This window comes from Rhinoraja longicauda, chromosome 20 (assembly GCF_053455715.1).
Source record: "Rhinoraja longicauda isolate Sanriku21f chromosome 20, sRhiLon1.1, whole genome shotgun sequence".
NCBI classification, from domain to species: Eukaryota; Metazoa; Chordata; class Chondrichthyes; order Rajiformes; family Arhynchobatidae; genus Rhinoraja; species Rhinoraja longicauda.
Window position 1 is genome coordinate 29,685,014 of NC_135972.1, and position 19,225 is coordinate 29,704,238.

General features: G+C 37.2%; 1 protein-coding gene across 2 annotated transcripts in view; it reads right to left on the reverse strand.

Moving 5' to 3' along the window:
• zfc3h1 (zinc finger C3H1-type containing) overlaps positions 1-19,225 on the reverse strand; it is a 46,591-nt gene that overhangs the window by 18,448 nt on the left and 8,918 nt on the right. Inside the window, exons 5-20 of one of the 2 annotated variants that reach the window (XM_078417337.1) lie at positions 18,858-19,093; positions 17,589-17,709; positions 17,031-17,119; positions 16,395-16,607; positions 15,590-15,757; positions 14,185-14,322; positions 10,127-10,245; positions 9,536-9,682; positions 6,819-6,993; positions 6,421-6,549; positions 5,398-5,955; positions 4,013-4,119; positions 2,698-2,829; positions 2,145-2,266; positions 1,872-1,973; positions 1,152-1,268 (exon numbers count right to left, since the gene is read on the reverse strand). In XM_078417337.1, the coding sequence (XP_078273463.1) occupies positions 1,152-1,268; positions 1,872-1,973; positions 2,145-2,266; positions 2,698-2,829; positions 4,013-4,119; positions 5,398-5,955; positions 6,421-6,549; positions 6,819-6,993; positions 9,536-9,682; positions 10,127-10,245; positions 14,185-14,322; positions 15,590-15,757; positions 16,395-16,607; positions 17,031-17,119; positions 17,589-17,709; positions 18,858-19,093 (2,673 nt within the window). Of the gene's footprint in view, positions 1-1,151; positions 1,269-1,871; positions 1,974-2,144; positions 2,267-2,697; positions 2,830-4,012; positions 4,120-5,397; positions 5,956-6,420; positions 6,550-6,818; positions 6,994-9,535; positions 9,683-10,126; positions 10,246-14,184; positions 14,323-15,589; positions 15,761-16,394; positions 16,608-17,030; positions 17,120-17,588; positions 17,710-18,857; positions 19,094-19,225 lie in introns of both variants that reach the window. The other variant, XM_078417336.1, reaches the window with a different exon arrangement.

Genomic DNA, 19,225 nt, shown 5'->3' on the forward strand with positions numbered 1-19,225 from the left:
CAGCTCGGCCGCGGGGCCTTCCATCGCCTGCGGGGCCTTCCATCGTCCGGCGCGGCTCGACCACTGGACTTAGCATCGCCAGCGCGGCTTGGCCGCGGGACCTAACAGTGCCCGGCGCGGCTCGGCCGCGGGGCCTTCCATCGCCCGGTACGGTCGCGGGACGTTTCAGCACTCGGTGCGGCTCGGCCGCCGGGCCTTCCATCACCCGGCGCGGCTCGGCTGCGGAACGGTTCAGCACCCGGCACGGCCGCGGGGCCTTCTATCGCCCGGCACAGCTCGGCCGCTGGACTTAACATCGCCGGCGCGGCTCGGCCGTGGGACGTTTCAGCGCGGCTTGGCCGCGGGGCCTTCCATCGCCCGGCGCGGCTGCTGGACTTAACATCGCCAGCGCGGCTCGGCCGCGGGACTTGGCAGCGCCCGGTGCGGCTCGGCCGCGGGGCCTTCCATCGCCCGGCGCGGCTCGGCCGCTGGACTTAACATCGCCGGCACAGGCTCGGCCACGGGACGTTTCAGTGCCCGGTCCGGTGCGGCTCGGCCGCGGGGCCTTCCATCCCCTTGCGTGTCGGTCGCCTCGGTAGGGGTCGAGCTGCCTGTCCGTGGGCGTGGGGGGGGGGAAAGAGAGTGGAAGTTTTGTTGCCTTCCATCACAGTGAGGGGGTGTTTGGAGTCACTGTGATGGATGTTTGTGTTGGGGTCGTGTGTCCTGTGTTCTTTTCTTTTTTGTGTTCTGTGACTGCTGAAATTTCGTTTGGTATCTGTACCGAATGACAATAAAGTTCTGTATTATACTGTATATCGCTCGGAAAACACTGGTGGCCTTTGAAGGACAAATTTATTGAAGCTTATATTTTTCTGACCACAAGATAAGAAAAGTTCAATTTTCCAATAAAAACTAGTTCATTTATCATGCTAATCTACTATCAAAGAGTGGAGAAACCACATCACTAAAATCACACTGTGAATGAAATACTGAACAGATGACCCATTTCATTTATGCAGCACTTTATCACCAACCCACGATCACATTAGTTAGAACAGATGGCCATGTATTCAGACAAGATAAAGATCACATTTTCCAAATATTTCAGAAACAAAATGAATGGCTTTACGTTTAAAACCCATTCTAATCTTATCTACGGAAAACAATCATACCATATCTTACTGGTCCAGAATTTTGTTCATCATCACTGTTGCTACTTTCAGAAACTTGTTTTTTCAGAAGTTTGGGCTTCCATTTCCTTCTCTCTTTGAATGTTGTATAACGAGGTGCTGAAATAAGGAACATGCAAATGCATAATTTTTCATCATTTAAACTCCAATTTTTTTAATCCTTGGCATTTTTACGCCTTGATTTTTGAATAGCAGCATGGATATTAGACTTTATTGATCAAAGTTTGTGAATCTCAACCAATGTTTGAAGAAACCATACTAATGATTTAATCTGCAAATATGTGTTGCCACAGTATATATCCAAACTAAGTTTATGTCAAAATCGTTCTTCACTACTAAAATTATTAATTTAGGATTATTATCCATTTGACATAAGTGGACATGTGTTCTTATTCCAAGTGTGCAAACATTCCGCTTCACCCCGCCCTACCCCATCAGTGTTTCTTTTGCGAACATTAACTTGCCCTATTTAAGATAGTTAAAATGGTTCATCCTGCATGATGAGCCAATGTCTTTATAACAGGCTTGTTGTCTTAACATACTTCACAATTAAGCCTAATTCTTGGTTCATTTCAGATTAAGGATGTTGTGTTAATATTTCATAACCAACACTGCTTCAAATCCCAAAAGTTGTGAGCCAGAGTGATGAGTTTTTTTATTTGTGAACTACAAATAATAATTTGAAAGGCAATAGTTACTTACTGTGACCAGTATTTTCATTTACTTTGCTAACAAGCAACACAGCCATCTCATCCGTGGTCATCCGATCTTTGTTTTTCCCAAATTGTTTATCTACATAATTTTCTATATATAAAAACAAAAAGTCTCCACTTACATTTTTGCTTCCAAGTACAATATTTTCACAAAAACACATTGGATATAATATTAAGAGCTAAAAATTCATTTTCGAACATGGTAGCATACACTCATAAATTGTCAGGATGCAGAAACAAACAGTACATAATATATAGTTACCTGCTGCAACCCTGATTTCTTCATCGGTACTAAAATCTGAACACTTAATCAGAGATAAATTGTAGGAGAGAAGATCTTGAAACAGCTGGGATTGATTTAAAATGCAGTCTCTCATGTGTTGCCTAAATAGAATAAATAATCATGGCTTTAATAGATACATAACATTTCCTTTGTACAATGCTAAACTTCACATCAAAATGAGGACCAAATTACTTCTGCAATTCTAATTCATTGCAAATCTAAAAAGAAACATTTTAAGTCAACAACATGGAAATCAAATTTCCAAATCCTAAAATACTGCCTCTTTAATACGTGTGACAGATATAAAGTAATTAATCCCAAATGATTGGAAGACTTGTTAGCAGTCTTATAGTTTCAAATAGCACTAATATAAATGGGAGCAACCAATAATAAGAACAAAAGTTTTGTAGTGTAATCCCTTGAAGTTTGTGGTACAACTCACTATCAAAGTTATCATCTTATAAAGTCAGGGCAGTAATCAAGAATATTTTCAATATAACATTCATTTCATTATAAAATACAGTATACATACCATTGGCAATCATCATCATTGCATGTACCAGTTAAATCAAAACGACAGAAGCATTGCTTGGGATCAATCAAGTTGCTATAGGATGCAGAACTAATCAGAAGTTTCTCTTTGTTACGAAAATAAGGGCTGAACCTGCATTAAAAGATTGAAAACTCACGATAAGAAAATCAGAGTGAACTTCTGACAATTTTTTTAAAAACACATGGAAATAAATTACACATTTAAATCTTGAAGCAATTTAACAATTCTTCAGAATGCTTCAATTATGATACTCCATTGCCAATTTTCAATGTGCAGATTTACAAAGCAAATTCTCTGAAATGTTCATGTTACAATAAAATTAGACATGTTCCTTGCATTCAATTAAGAATTTCCTGAAAAACTAAACAAGTCCCCAAAACACCAGTAATGCACGTTAACATAAATTGTGATAAGAATCTCTTCTGGTGCCAATTCCGTTAGCAAATCTTTGTGGGGAGAGGTGAAATGGCAGTCAGTGCATGCTTCTTTTTTGTACTGCCTTAACCCTTTTGCTGACATAATTGGCTCACTTGACTAAAGAGAATTTGACAGCCCTAATCAGTAACTATGATAAGTTACCCGGTTTACCAGCCTTACTATTACTTTAGGCCATGCCAGGGAGAAGATGTAATTGAACCCTGAGCACACAAAGAACTTAATGAAACAATCGATCATTTATTTATTTATCTTTTTAATCCAGGAATAGAAATACTTATTAATTAAATTTGCTGTTGTGTTAGATTAGTGGCTACAACGGTTCAATGCGGACACAGACCCCCGTCACCCCTTGCACAATCACAAACATGCCAAGAACCACTTGAAGAGTCGGAACAGCTTCATGGAACTAGAGCCAACTGTGCCAGGTACCAAAACCAAACAGATGGACACCAGGACACCACCTGCCTTGTACTACCTGGAAAGCCCTAAACCACCTCCGCACTGGAGTGGGATGCTGCGGACTCAACCTGAAGAAGTGGGGCTTCTCGGACTCTGGCAAATGCAACTGTGGACAGGTACAGACAATGGCCCACCTACTGACTTGCAACAGAGAGGCATGCACTGCGAACGATCTCTGCAGAGGCACAGATGTGGCACTAGCTGTGGCAAAGCGATGGCAGAACATCATCTGACACACGAGTGAGCGAGTGGATGCAATTGATCTTCAGTACAATGGTAAATGCAAATTTGGTGTTTACGGTTTTGGTATGAATTATATTTCTCTTCCCATATAAACTCCATGTCGAAAGCTTCATCAGCATTCCAGAACAAAACTATACATTTAAAGACTTCATACCTATAAGATTTGAAGACCAAAAGGGGGCTATTGTATGTTCCAAATGGAGTTGGTTTCAGATCAACTTGTCTTGACTGTGGCACTGTATCCAAATCCACAGGAATCTCCTGAAGAAAATAGTATTTTTATAAAAATGCAGTTTTCAATTAAGTTTGAAGAACACTTAATATTTTATTTGAGTACTATTAAACCAGTGAACGATTATTAGTAACTTAAGCAGGAAGTAAATGGTCAAGTGATTAATAAAATGTGCATTAAAATGAGAGATTGATCTCAAAATTATAATCTTTAAAAAATAAATTGGACTTTCACCTCCATAACAGATACAAAGTCTATTTTCATTAGTGAACTTTTGTTTAACTGAATGCTTCTGCAAGTGGGAACTTTGCAACACTTATCAAGATTGTTAGTTTAAAAAGTGCTATTATGTCTGGAATAGGTAGTGTTCATAAATAATTTTGCAACTAATTAAAATTAAAACCCAGATTTAGAAAACAAGACTCAAAATGTTAACAGATTTAATGTACAATGGATGCTTGCAAGCAATTTTCAAACATTATCACCTATATTTAATTTTGTTACATGGCACCCTTTAAAGCACATGCTTTTAGTTTGCTTATATATTTTACAGTGCATCCTTTGTTGAACTGACATTTTGCCAAAAAAGAGCAATCCGGGTGGATCAGTTGCTACCTTTATACGTCAGTGAATGGCATCTTTTAAAGGTTAGCATACGAATCTGAAATGATGCATTTGAAGTACAAGCCAAATGTAAAAAAATGTCTGATAAAAATCTTTTCCTTCATAAAATATCACTAACAACCCATTAATTTTTTTTTTGCACTTTCATATATATATATATAAAGAATCACACAGATGACATTTAGCCCATGAAATGCATTAAATATATATTACCCTTCAGAAATGTTAGCTTATGTATGCATTAGATAAATTACTGGCATTTTTGCCTTCTAGTAAAGGGTTGTGGATTGAAATTCCACTACAAAAAAAATCTGGCAGATTCTAGAGCAGAGCGCCAATGTAACATTTGGATGATAAATTAAACCAGGTCCCATTTTTGCCTCCTCATCTAGATGTACATGATATCATGGCATTATTCTAAATTAGATCATAAATTGCACCCTTGCAACATTTATAACACAAACACTCTGTTCATTACGACATTGTTATTTGTGGAGTCTCGCTGCAGACAAACTGCTGGCAGTTTTCAAATTAGATTAATCAACATTTCAAATGTTTGCCTTTTGAAAACCTCAAAAGTCAATAAAGTTGTGAAAACACGTTACGGTTAAAAGAAAATGTTAATATTAAGTAAACTCATGTTCCAGTTATGGACATATCACAATATAGACGGTCCTACTAACCTGACCACATAGAGACTTCTCCTTTGAAGTCATGCAACCTAAAGTTTTCTGCAGCAATGTTTTAAAGTCATCGGCCTCTCCATGAAGTTTTTTGAGATCATCAATATTGAGGCCAAGGAAAAGTTCGGGCTCATCTAAGCTTTTCTTTGTTGGTTTACTTAAAGTTTCTTTTCCTTGACTTAGGTCAGTGTGCTTCAGATTTGGCTTTGTGAAAGAGTTTGATTCCCGGAATGACCTCCTTCGTTCCCTCAGAGATGGAGATTGCACTTCATCTTCTCCATCATTTTCTTCGGTATCAAGTATAAGTTTATCTTGAGTTAGGTCATGCATTGAAGGCTGAGACACCACAAATGCCTGCTCTTCCCCTATTCCAGGCATACTTTCTGGCTGTCCTGCATTCCTTAAAGCTTGCGCCTCTTTCAATTTTTGAATCTTTAGCCGATATTCGTACTCAAGTTGTTGCAAGCGTTTTTTTTCCATTGCTATATATTCGGCAGATTGCTTCTTAAAAATTGCTGTATTTTTTGATGAGCCGTCCAATCGGATACTCTTATTAGACTGGAAGAAAAAGTAAATAACCAATCGAAATAATCCTTAAACAACAGAGTCTATGTTTTAGGCAGAGGTGCAAACAAATGACCAGCGTCGAAGAGAACAATCAAGTGATACAGTTGACAAAAGAGAGTTAGTTCTTTAGAGTAAACATTGCATGTCTTGAGCAGTCAAGAAAGGAGGCTATCAATGTTTGCATGAATTATGTTTGCCTGTATTGTGCAATATTAAAGTTAAAAACCAAAAAGTTCTTAAATGTAAAATATCAACATGGAGCAATGCACACATCAACTATTAAACTCCAAACACGAAGAAACAGCTAGAAATTGATAGAAGTAATTTGCAGATTTGTTTAATGACATGATAGCTTTAAAAGTAGAAACAGTCATATATGTATCAACGCGTTAAAAATCCTATAGAAAATCAATTAAAATACTTAACATTTTATGTCCTAATTGGGTTTCAACTTACCACGAAGGGATCTTGTTCATGTTTACGCTTTCCTACTTCCCGACTAGCAAGCGCTTTTGCTCGTGCAAATTCTTCATATTTAACTGACAAGCTTTTCTTAACCTGTATTCGATGCTTTACTTTATGAATCTGAAAGAGCAAAAAAGATTTCCGACATTGTAGAACATTAAAATTACTTAAATTGTAGGCCAATTCAAAATGACAAGTATAAAAATACAAAATTCAAGGAATTGCTATTAATACAAACGTGACGCAGACTTGCATTTACATTATAGAAGGTGCCAGGAAAACAATTTATGAAACCAATCTGCTTAATTTGACTTGCAAATATAACTAAATAAACAAATTTATGTAAATGTAGGCAATGGGAAGGAAAATCTAAAAGAATTTCAGCCCACCTGTTCTTGAAGTTTTTTAAGGAGCATTCTATTGGCATTGACAATCTTCTCAGCTGCTTGCAACTGTTCTTTATGCTTCATGTATTTGACTTCAGCTTGACGCAGTGCCTCCTTCTTTTTTGCTTCTTGTTGTAGTAGGTTCGATAAGAGAAATTCGTCCTTTGTAAGAAGGAGACTAAAATAAAAACAGCGAGTTAAGTTTTCTTCTAAATATATGAAAGATGTAAATTGCACTGCAAATTTAAGTAGATTTGAGGTGGCATACATGTAAATTAGATTATACTATAAAATTACATTTTCATTGACTCAGTGGGAATACCTCTCATTCTTCTAAACACCAGAACTGAGGAATCACCCAGTCTATCTTTCCTCTTGACTACCCTCTAATCTTAGAAATCAATCTAGTAAGCTCGTGCTATACTGCTCCTAAAACAATATTCTTCCTTAAATAAGACAACAAAAATTGTACACCGTCATCCACATGTGTTCACCTTAGTTCTGTACATATGTAACAAGATCTCCTTATGATTGCACTCCATCTCCCTTGGAATATAAACAAAATTTCCATGATAATCTACATGTTCATATGTTGCAGAATGCAATTAGATCTTTGAATAGCAGAATGTAATCGTTACGTTTTTTCATTCTTCCTACCAAAGTGAATAGCCTCACTTCCTCACAGCGCATTCTATCGCCCATCTTTTTTCTCATGCAGTCATCTCTATCCTTTTCTTACTTTACATGAGGAAACTTGCAAACAATATCCTTTGCCCCCTCATCCCAAATTAATATGGATTGCAAATGGATCTGCCCAAGCAATGAACATTGCTTTAATCTGATAAATGACCCAATTATCCCTACTCTGGGTTCTATTAACCAATTCTCTACTCTTGCTCTTTTAATTGCACAAAACAAAATTTGTGGAGTGGTTATTTGTCTACCACCTTGTGAAATTCCTACATTAAATTAAAATACATTATATCCAAATACATTAAATCCATTAAGGATGGCAGTCTTAATCCATCCTCCTTGCTAAATCCTAAAGATCTAATTTATCGAACGTGACTTCACAGTTTTATGATTATGACACATTGTTACTTGCTGAGTCATGGATTCTCGCATTTTCCAGATAGCTGCGAAAGTGTTTATTTCCTTCTTTTTTATCATTCCTGAATCGCAATATTGCATATTCACATTTCCAATCCACCAGATAGCACTCTAATCAAGGTAGCTTTACCATTTCATAACCAATGCATGCATTTAAAGTGCATCTGGATTCAGGGGACTTCTAAGCCTCCAGATTTATTCGTTCCTCACTCTTTTTCCCTTTGGTCGCTTACTAATTTTGGTACGCTTTCATTGCCTTCTGCTGTGAAGATAACATACCTCAGGGCTATTTTGTCCTACTAATAAACATACTGAAGAATTTATTATGTGTTTAGAAGGAATCAGTGGCTGCCCAATGATAGAATATGCAGCTAGATTCCTGTGTCAGTGGAGACCATTAATTTCTCTCTCCTTTCCTGCAAGTCTGAAAATGAAAATTTCTTCCGTCTTGCCTTGAATATGACACAAGTGAACTAAGCCATGCCAGTGTTAAAATAGGAACATTGGTAGCTGGAAAAATAGAAATAAATGGTACTTTCTAAATACCAAAGAACATGCTGATTTATGGTGGTGCCAAACAGGCAGATTTCCCAAATTATTGGCAGATTTTTCTATTTATACCCAAAACACTTCATTCACTTTTAAGATGCTACATAACATATTAGCAAATTTTCCTGTGAATCTTAAGTTAGGAGGAAGGGTGGTTACCAGGACCCTGACAAAATTTAGAAATTTCAGTAAACCACAGTGAGCAAGATGCTGAACCAGTGTATAACCAGTCCAAACATTTGACCAGCAAAACATCTGAGCTCTACTGTGGAATGTCAAATTAAGAAGAGCCAAAATTTACTTCTAAATGAATGCCAAGCCAATAAAACTACAAATCCTAATTGGAATGGAAAGAGTAAATGATATATTCATTGAAAATAAGAAAAAAAGATACTGGAAAACCTAAACAAAAACCGAAAATGCTGGAAATACTCAGGTCAAGCAACATCTGTGCGAATAGAAAGTCAACGATTTAGCTCTGATGACCTTTGTCAGAACTGGCAATGACATTTTCATTGCCTGCTTAGCAATTTGTGGCAATATTGACTCAATTGTAAATTCATGCTGACACAAGAGAATGCAGATGCTGAAATCTCAAGCAAAAAAAAAGTTCAATTTCATGGATGCTGTTTGACATAGTGAGCTCCCCCAGCAGTTTTATGCCGTAAATTCATGTGGTTCTGCAAGGATGCGCAGAAGCTTCCATTTGGTCATTTTACAGCCACCAGGGAAGGCATTGCAATAAAACATATGCTCTTTTATATTTGATGTTCAGATTGGATTCCAGATCTGGGTTCAGGTAAAGAAAATAGATGCCATAGCCCTATTTCAAGAGAATCCAGCGCGTTCTCCAAGATAACCCGGATTTTTTTAAAAATTAACAAGAGTTTGACTATTAGAATCCAGTACCATACAAAGAATATCTTCTACTAACGCAAGTATATATATATATATATATATATATATATATATATATATATATAACGCAAGTTTTGCCTGCCAATATCCATGTTTAGACAAAAGTATACCAACTTAATAAATCAACCACAGCTAAAACTTACTTGTGTTTTCTTAATTTCTCTTCAACCTCTGATAATTGTTTATTGACCATTGCTCTCTTGCCAACAGCAATTGCTTCAGCATCCGAGTGTACGGGTGATGGACCACCCTTTGATAAATCTGATTTCAACACTCGCTGCGTCTCACGACTTAATTAAAACCAAGACAAACCAATCAGTACATTATTAAGCAATAAAGTTAATACACATTCTTCTGACTGACAAAAGTCACAGAACCCAATTACAGATGTTTGCAAATATTAATCGTACAGGCAAATATTACCAAGAATGGAAATATCAAAGCTGTGTTAATTATCTTTTAGGTTTTTTTAAAGTAAATATGAGCTTTTAAATACCAAAGCAAATAAAATAAAGGTGTTGGTCAAGTTAACTCATCTCAAGAAATGGAAAAGGAATTCAACCTGAGCAGCTCCATTTATGAAGTTTTCCAGTTTGCCATTAATTGCCATTAATTCACCATCATAGGCAATGTGACAAAGATTATTTAAATAATTAATAACTCAGCCAAAGCAATTGCCATTGTTCGTGCAAGAATAGAAGCAAATAGGCAGAGATCAATATTGGACATTTCACCTGACGTTTTCTTCCTTCAAAGGTCTATTTTCTTTCTTTCCTCCTTCTGGCAATCCACTTAAGGTTCCTGCAGGATCATTTTCTTTTTCTGCTTTTAGCCTTGGCTTTGGTTTTGATGCCTTCATGGAGAGATAAATTTTAACAATTATGCACAAATTTTGTGGGTGTGTATTATTAAAAAAGAGAAAATACGCCAAACATTTCCAGTGCTCAGCCATATCACATTTACTTTCTGATCGAGTACCAAGAACTGTGGTGCAGCAAATAGAACTACTGCCTCATTGGCAGAGTTTAAAAATGTGGAGAATGTATGTTTTCCTTGTTCCTATGCTGTATCCCCATTTCCCCCCACCTTGCAGCAGATTAATTGAACATGATACATTGACCCCAGTATGTGAACAAGTTGACGAAAATGCTGGAAGAATAAAATGGGATTGTTTAATTGAATGCCTGATGGTCAACACGGACTAGATGGTGCATTGGGGGTCTGTTCCCAGGCTGCATGACTATTACTCAATGACACTTTGCTCAGAAACAAAGTGGAAAGTCTGATTAACTTACTTCAGAAAACTGCATGTGAAAAGCAGCACACAATGGGGTTTCCAGGATAATACAGCATCAGAAAAATCGACAATCCCATCAGTTCAGCATAAAAAGTGATGCATCTGAATATCTACTCATTAATATTTTTTAAACTCTTTCACTGTTTCCCAAAGGTGTGTTTTACAAATTCCACTCTTTGGACAATACACACCTCCTGTCATTCAGTTTGAAATTTTATTATGACTCCAAAATTGGTGGTTTAGTGAACAGTGAAGGTGCTTTGTCCAAGGATACGGCAGGATATAGACAAACTGGCAAGTAAACTTGGACAAATGCATAGTGATGCCTTTTGGGAAGTTAAACCAGGTCAGGACATGCACAGTGCATTGCAGGACCCCGAAGAATGCTCTGGAACAGAGACACCTTGGTGGTCCCTAAAGTGGGCAGGTTGACGAGGAAGGCATATGGTATGCAAGGCGTCGAGTATTAGAGTTGAGAAGTGTCGCTACAGTCAGACAAAACATTGGTTGGGCATTGGAATATAGTGGGCAGTTCTGGTTTTTCATTTATAGGTGGGATATGATTAAGCTGGAGGGTGAAGAAAAGATTCACAAGGATATGGCCCAGACTGAAGGACTTGAGTTAGGGGAGATTAAATAGGCAAGATTTGTTTATCCTTTAGCAAATAAATCTGAGAGGTGACATGACAGAGGTATATAAAATTATGAGAGACAGATGGCGTAGATGTCTCATGTCTGTTTTGCAAGGTTGGTGGTGTCAAAAATGAAAGGGCATAGTTTTCTGGTGAGAGGGAGAAGATTTAAAGGGGATCTGAAGAGTAATTTTTTCACACCAAGAGTAGATGGCTTCTGGAATGAGCTGGAAGGAGATTTGAGGCAGGAGTAGTAACAACATTTAAAAAGCATCTGGGCACTGCTTGAATAAGGAAAGAATTAAAGAGGAAAGTGGAATTAGTACAAAAGACATGATGGCTAGCATAGATGCAGCAAGCCAAAGGGCCCTTTTCTGTTATACAAATGGACAGCTAACTGCTTATTTCCTGATTGTAAATAATGTCAAATGAACTAAGTTCAATTTATCCATTGTTTGAGGAATTACAAATCATCTGCTTTTCAGTCTAACAGACCTCAAGTTTATTTGTGGGATTTTTTGAGAGTCATTTCCAATATCAGTCTACTCCTCTTCGGCAGCAGCCATAATTTTGCATTCAATTGCAAATTTTACTAAAGCAGTTCTAAGTATAGAACAGGTGAATCACCTCCTGGGATTACAAGTTAATTATGGAATATATAGAAAGTAACATTCAGAAATTATAGGATCACAAATGTGATCCTAATCAAAATTTATCCAGCCTAGCCATCATTTGACAATGTCGCTTGTCTTGATAAGTACATAACATTGCAAACTACCTCTTAAGTGGGTTTAAACTAAATAGTGAGGAGGAGGGGTTGACAAATTGGGAGTAGAAGGATGGAGTTAAAGGGGAAGAGAGTACAGGAAAAGTTATGAAAGACACTGAATTAATGGGATGGAAAGTTCAAGAAGAGATAAGAGAGCAAGGTCAGGTGAAAGAGGAACCGGTGCGAGAGGAGAGGAGAATACCAAATTAAAAAATTTATATATGAATGCACGAAGTATAAGAAATAAAGTGGATGACCTTGAGGCTCAGTTTGAAATTGGTGAGTATGATGTTGTGGGAATTACAGAGACATGGCTACAAGAGGATCAGAGCCTGAATTGAATATACAGGGGTATACCTCCTATCGAAAAGTCACACAGGTGTGCAGAGGGGGTGGGGTGGCTCTGTTGGTACGGAATTAAATTCAGTCCCTTGCGAGGGGTGACAGAATCAGAAGATGTAGGGAGTCATTGTGGATAGAACTGAGAAATTGTAAGGGTAAAAACACCCTAATGGGAGTTATCTACAGGGCCCCAAACAGTAGCCTGGAGATAGGGTGCAAGTTGCATCAGGAGTTAAAATTAGCATGTAACAAATGTAATGCGACGGTGGTTATGGGAGATTTCAACATGCAGGTAGACTGGGAAAATCAGGTTGGTACTGGACCCCACGAAAGGGAATTTGTAGAGTGCCTCCATATCATATCATATCATATATCTACAGCCGGAAACAGGCCTTTTCGGCCCTCCAAGTCCGTGCCGCCCAGTGATCCCCGCACATTAACACTATCCTACACCCACTAGGGACAATTTTTACATTTACCCAGCCAATTAACCTACATACCTGTACGTCTTTGGAGTGTGGGAGGAAACCGAAGATCTCGGAGAAAACCCACGCAGGTCACGGGGAGAACGTACAAACTCCTTACAGTGCAGCACCCGTAGTCAGGATCGAACCTGTGTCTCCGGCGCTGCATTCGCTGTAAAGCAGCATCTCTACAGATGGATTCTTAGAGAAGCCTGTACTGGAGCCTACCAGGGAGCAGGCAATTCTGGATTTCGTGTTCTGGAATGAACCATATTTGATAATGGAACTCAAGGTAAAGGAACCATTAGGAGGTAGTGACCATAATATGATATGTTTTAATCTGCAATTTGAGAGGGAGAAGGTAAAATCGGAAGTGTCAGTATTCCAGTTGAACAAAGGGACTATGGAGGCATGAGGGAGGAGCTGGCTAAAGTTGACTGGGAATTGACCCTAGCAGGGATGACGGTGGAATAGCAATGGCAGGTATTTCTGGGAATAATCCAGAATATGCAAGGTCATTTTATTCCAAAGAGGAAGAAAGATGTAAGATCATTTTATTCCAAAGAGGAAGAAAGATTCTAAGGGGAGTAAGAGGCGACTGTGGCTGACAAGGGAAGTCAAGGACAATATAAAAATAAAAGACAAGACGTATAACATAACAAAGATGAGCGGGAAGCCAAAGGATTGGGAAATTTAGCCATGATCACATTGAATTGTGAGCTGGCTTGAAGGGCCGAATGGCCTACTCCACTGCACCTATTCTCTATGTATCTATGAAAAGTACACAATTTGCAATTCCAGAGATGTACAATGGGCTTTTCTGTTACTGCAATTATGACTAGAACTGATGTGAAAGGATGTTATCTGGGGCTAAGAGGCATCATTTTTGTTTCCAAGGTGTGAGATTGTGGGCTCAAGTCCTACTCTAAATACCTAAGCACACAATTTAGACAGCCAACCAAATGCAATGTACAAGGAATCCTGCATTATTTGAAATAACATTTCTTGAATGGACATTAATCCAATTTACATTTGCTGTCCCAAGTAGTCCATTTTACCTAAATTGCAACTAAAGTTGCAATGAATTAGCTGGTTATTGGCATTTAATGTTTCTGGGACCTTACTATAATGAATTTGATTGCCGTGTTACTTAAATTACAACACTAACTATACTTCCAAATACCAAAGTAATTGCAATATTACATGTCATAATATTCACAAAAGACAAAAGTATCAAGCAACTAAAAACTTTTCGCTGTCATAGTTATTAGGTTACAGTTCTTCATACCTCCACAGTTCTTCTGGCTTCTCGAATCATGGATTCCAAACCTCCAAAGACACCCATACTTATACTGGGTTGCTCATTATCTGACTCACTGTCATCAGAGTCATCCAGTCTCACAACTACTGATTTGTGCCTTGGAATCTAACAAGAACAATAAGAAAAGGCAAACAATGCATGTTAAAGCAATTAATGTGATAGTACCTCTAACACGACTTTCATTGTACCTGTACCTCACCATACTTGCGCAAATGGTAATAAAATAGACTTGACTTATGAAGAAATTAACGCAGCAGTCCATTTGTTTTCCTTATATAAACCTTTTCGGGATGCACATTTAGATCATGCATCATTTGAGTTGAATGGAAAAAATGCACACAATATACAAATTATCAAGAAAGAAATCAAATAGTGAATTCAAAAGAAACTTTCTTCAAGTCCCTTAAAATCATGACAGCATACTATTGTGGAGTATGGTTGAAATAAAATACTGATGCTTTCAAAGGAGAAACTCGACAAATAAGGAATAGTGTTGTACGAAGGAGCCAAGGGGGAAAACTGGAGAAGCCTCAAGTATACACAAATGCCAGCACAAACATGATTTGCCAGATGTCCCTATTCTGTACATGTTCTATATAATTATATGGTATTTCCTGCTTACAAAGCCATTGAAAGCTACAAAATATATACCCATATGGTGATAAATGCTCACAGGATGGACTCAAGTGAAAATATGAAAACATTACACAAAAATCAACAGCTAAAAAATCACAAAGACCTATTCGATAACAACCTGCATGAACTTGGTTATTTTGTTTCCAAATCCCTCAGATCTTTCAATAGATCATCTGATAACAGTACATTGTATTCATGTTACTGAGGGTTTGAATTTATTGGTATTTGCTGAACAGCAAAATATTATTTGTTTAATTGTTTATCTTTTTATAAACAGTGGCTTTTTAAAAACAATTTTCAGGAGTAATTAAAACATTAACAAAAGCAGGAAGATAATCTTTCATTTTAAACAAAAAATCAAAACAATCAGTACATTTTACTAACAAATGCGCCACAAGAAAAAGAAAAACACAAGTCAACTATCAAAAATATATTTTGTAATGGTTAATGTTGAAGGGAAGATTCGCATATGCTAATTTAAATTTAGCACCACATACATAGTGCTTCTGTTCAGTGCAATTGAGTGCTAACATATTATTGAACAAGATGAAACTAATCTTCATACAGCTGTATGATTTTGAAAAAGACTGTGGGAAAATCTGACTATATTGTGCTGAACTACATCATTACGGGAACTTATTTTGAAGCACCAATGCCCCACTTTGAAAATAAGCTACAAGTATATTTTAGATGAAAACCCATTCTAAGTTGTGATGTGAATCATCATGAGACTTACCATTATCAGCTGCCGGTTTGCTGAAGGAGCTCTCACAAATTTTGTGGTTTGTGGACGTGGCTGTAATGTAGAATTCAAACTGGCAGTTGAGAAATGATTTTCTGGTGCAGATTGCAAATTCTCAATAGGAAGAGGTGGCAAAGAAAGATCACAATCATCACTCGAATCCTGCTTAATGAAATTGAGGGGAAAAAACAACTTAATAACAGCGACATACAGAAACTGATTATTTTATACTTCTTGCCATGTTTAACCTATAGCCTGAATCTGTTCCCTAAATCTCACACAATGAAGGTAAACAAGCAAACTAGTTTGTCTTTTAAATGAATGAATCAGATTTTAAAGAAAATATAAAAAGTTCAAGTGACAAGGAGAGTTCTATTTGGCTCACCCCCTCCTTAAATTATATCTTCTGCAGAGCATGGTCTTCTATGAAATATACGACAACAGACACCACATGGATTAATAGGTCAACCTTCATCCCTTCAGGAGTGACTACCAAGAGACAGGTCCACTGAAAACAGTCTAATCAAACATTTTCTTTTCATAGAAAACATAGAAAATAGGTGCAGGAGAAGGCCATTTGGCCCTTCGAGACAGCACCATTTTCAGAATCATTCATTGTTGGACATGGCAAAAAGTGAACTGCCATGCAGGATACAAAGAATCCTCAATAAAAACACAAAACTTTCAGTACTCAACCAATGAGTACATAAAAAGAGAAACTACCAGCTAAACTTCCTAGCTTGATAAAGATTGCCCTCTGCTGGCTAAAAATACTTTGATTTAAATCAGTTTCAGTTACCTCAGGTTTCAAAACACGTCGATTTGCTATAGATTTTAACAATTCTTCTCTAAGCAGCATTTCTTCTTCTTCCTCCTCATCAGCAAACGGTGGCTTAGGCGGCTGCTCAGGCTCCTCGGGTGGAAGTGGTGGTGGTGGCGGTGGTGGGGGCAGCTCGAAAGGACAAGGGAAGTAGCTCTCCAAATAATTTGGAAAGAAAGTCTCTCCCATACTCTGGAGAACACGATTTGCAAATTATTTAGACATTATCAAAGCTTAGCACGGAAATAAATATTAGGTATATTACAAAAAGGGGCAAAAATGGTTTATTTGAAGCACACGAAACAATCCAAAAGTAATGCCACATAATTTTTATTAACACAATTAACTTCCCTCCATTCCATACATATGAAAATAAACCATGACTGCGGCTAATATTTAGTCTTTCTTGAAGCCATTAATTGCTGAAGGAACGAATGCAAGTCATGAATTGAACCATAGTTTCAATGCAAAATATTTTGAAAGCACCATTCTTTTTGAACAAATAGCTAAACTACATAGAATAATTTTGCAAGGCAACGTGACGATTTCCATACAGCGGTACAATAGAATAAATCAAATACCTTGCATCACAATTAATAGAAAAATGAAACTCACTTGATGGATAGGTATGGGCACTGGTGGCACTGGAACAAAATACCCTGTCTGGTAATCCACGGGGAATGGAAATGGCACTGGAGATGATACTGTCAGGAATGGCAAATTAAATAGTTTATAGCGACAAACTTACAGACCTAGAAAATTTAGCACAAGTCTATCCAAATGAGTTAGTTGTTAAAAAGTTCAACTGACATGCCTAAAATGTGATCGCACATAGTCAATAAGAAATAGGCACAAACATTTATAACCTGTATCCCCATTCATATCAAATCATCAGATGAACATGCACATAATTACATTACTGGATATCAGGCAGTATTTAAAATAAACTTTGTCCACCGGCAGAAACCATTATTGTGCATTCCATGTAACATGGAATTAATGTAAAAAAGACAACACACTATATTTTGGTATTTAACCGAGCATTGTAAATGTCCAAAGCTGTACAATTTACTCCACAATGGGCAAACATTCTTATATGAGAAGCATATAACAGGTGTCAGCTTAGTGACAAAATCTTAAATGCAGTTTAGTTATAAACCAAACAATACTAACCTGGCGAATTGGGTTCACTGTCTGTTTCCATCGCAACCTCTTCATAGTTATCATACTGGTACAGGTTGCCAGACTCTTCTATTGGTTTTTCTTGCAACTTTTTACGATCTGTATCTGTTGACTAAGAATAGCCAAAATATATATTAATGCCTTTAAAACTCCTAAATGCACATATGCATTTCGATTCTTCTAATCACATTGTGAGAGATCAACTAACTTCATTGTGGATTTATTTTGCCATTGAACTTTACAACTAGTATACTGAAAATCTCTTGAGGAATTGCAGCTAACTGCAATTTCAAGCTTTAGCTTTGTGGACAGGTGTGTATTTTATGAAAATAGTTTTGGTTCTTTACAAGACTGAGCCCTTTCAAACGCTGCTGAATCTCCTTTGTATTGTCATCATTGTCTTTCCAAAAAACAGCCATTTCTAATGCATAGCGCCAGTTATGCATCGAAGCTTATGGTTGAAAAATTATTGTATTTCATTTCACTGATCATGCTGCTCAATTGTATTCAAATACATCAGAAGGAGGGTAATTCAATTTGACTTCATGCCCAATGTCATTAGTGATTAACTGCACCCACATTGTAGAAATATAATGCAAATGCTCATTGTTGAACCACTGGCTTACAAAATAAATAAAAATGAGTTCTGTATCATACAGACCACACCAATTCAACTGGTTCATTTTAAAATAGGACCAATATTTTACTGCCGACCAGTTAATGAACTCAAATTTTCTGAATAGGCGCATTATTTTTAGAGTTTACCCAATTTTCAACAGCCCTCAATGACCATTCTATACCAAAAGCATCAATATTTGAAAGCAACAGTAGGGTCTCCGTTGGAATGCCTTCATTGTAATTTTACAGCATTACATATTTATTAAATGCAGCAAGTCAACAAATGAAAATTCAAATTGACACTCGACACTACATGTGATTCGACAGGATAGATTTCCAAAGCAACTTAGTTTAGGTTTAATTTTTATTACAGCTGCTTCATGATTCACTGCATAGGAGAATGGAGTTAAATAAGTAGGAAGACTGCATTAACAACTTGATAATTAGCAGTTGAAATTTCATTTTCCACAGCAAAAACCCAAGTCCAATCACATAAGTACTTTTTTTTAAATGGCAAGAATTTAAAAAAAGAATTGTGACCACATTTCTTCTGCACTGAAAAGTTTGTTAAATAATTGTGGTGTATAAATGTCTAAAAACACTGCAAACATAAATTCACCCAATTCAAACCATAATTTTTACCTTGCTACTGGTTCGTCGTTTTCCTCCAACAAGTTTCATGAAACGATTATACTGCTCCTCCTGATTGGAAAGATCACGAATTTTTCTGATTTCATCCTCACGTTTTTTTCGTTCCTCCTCTTCTATCTGCCTCCTTTCCTCATCCTCTCTGCGCTGCTTTTCCTGCTCCTTTTGTTGCTGTAACTTTTTCCAAGCTCTAGTTTTCTGCCTCCGCAAAACCTGCTTTGTTGCAGTTGCTAAAAAATGACAAGATTCAAATGGATTAAATCTAATTACCTGTTTCCCTATTTTTTAAACTACACTTTTTCACAATGCAATTTAAATTTTAATCCAAACCTGTAATTCTCAATGATTAGTTTTTTTCTTCT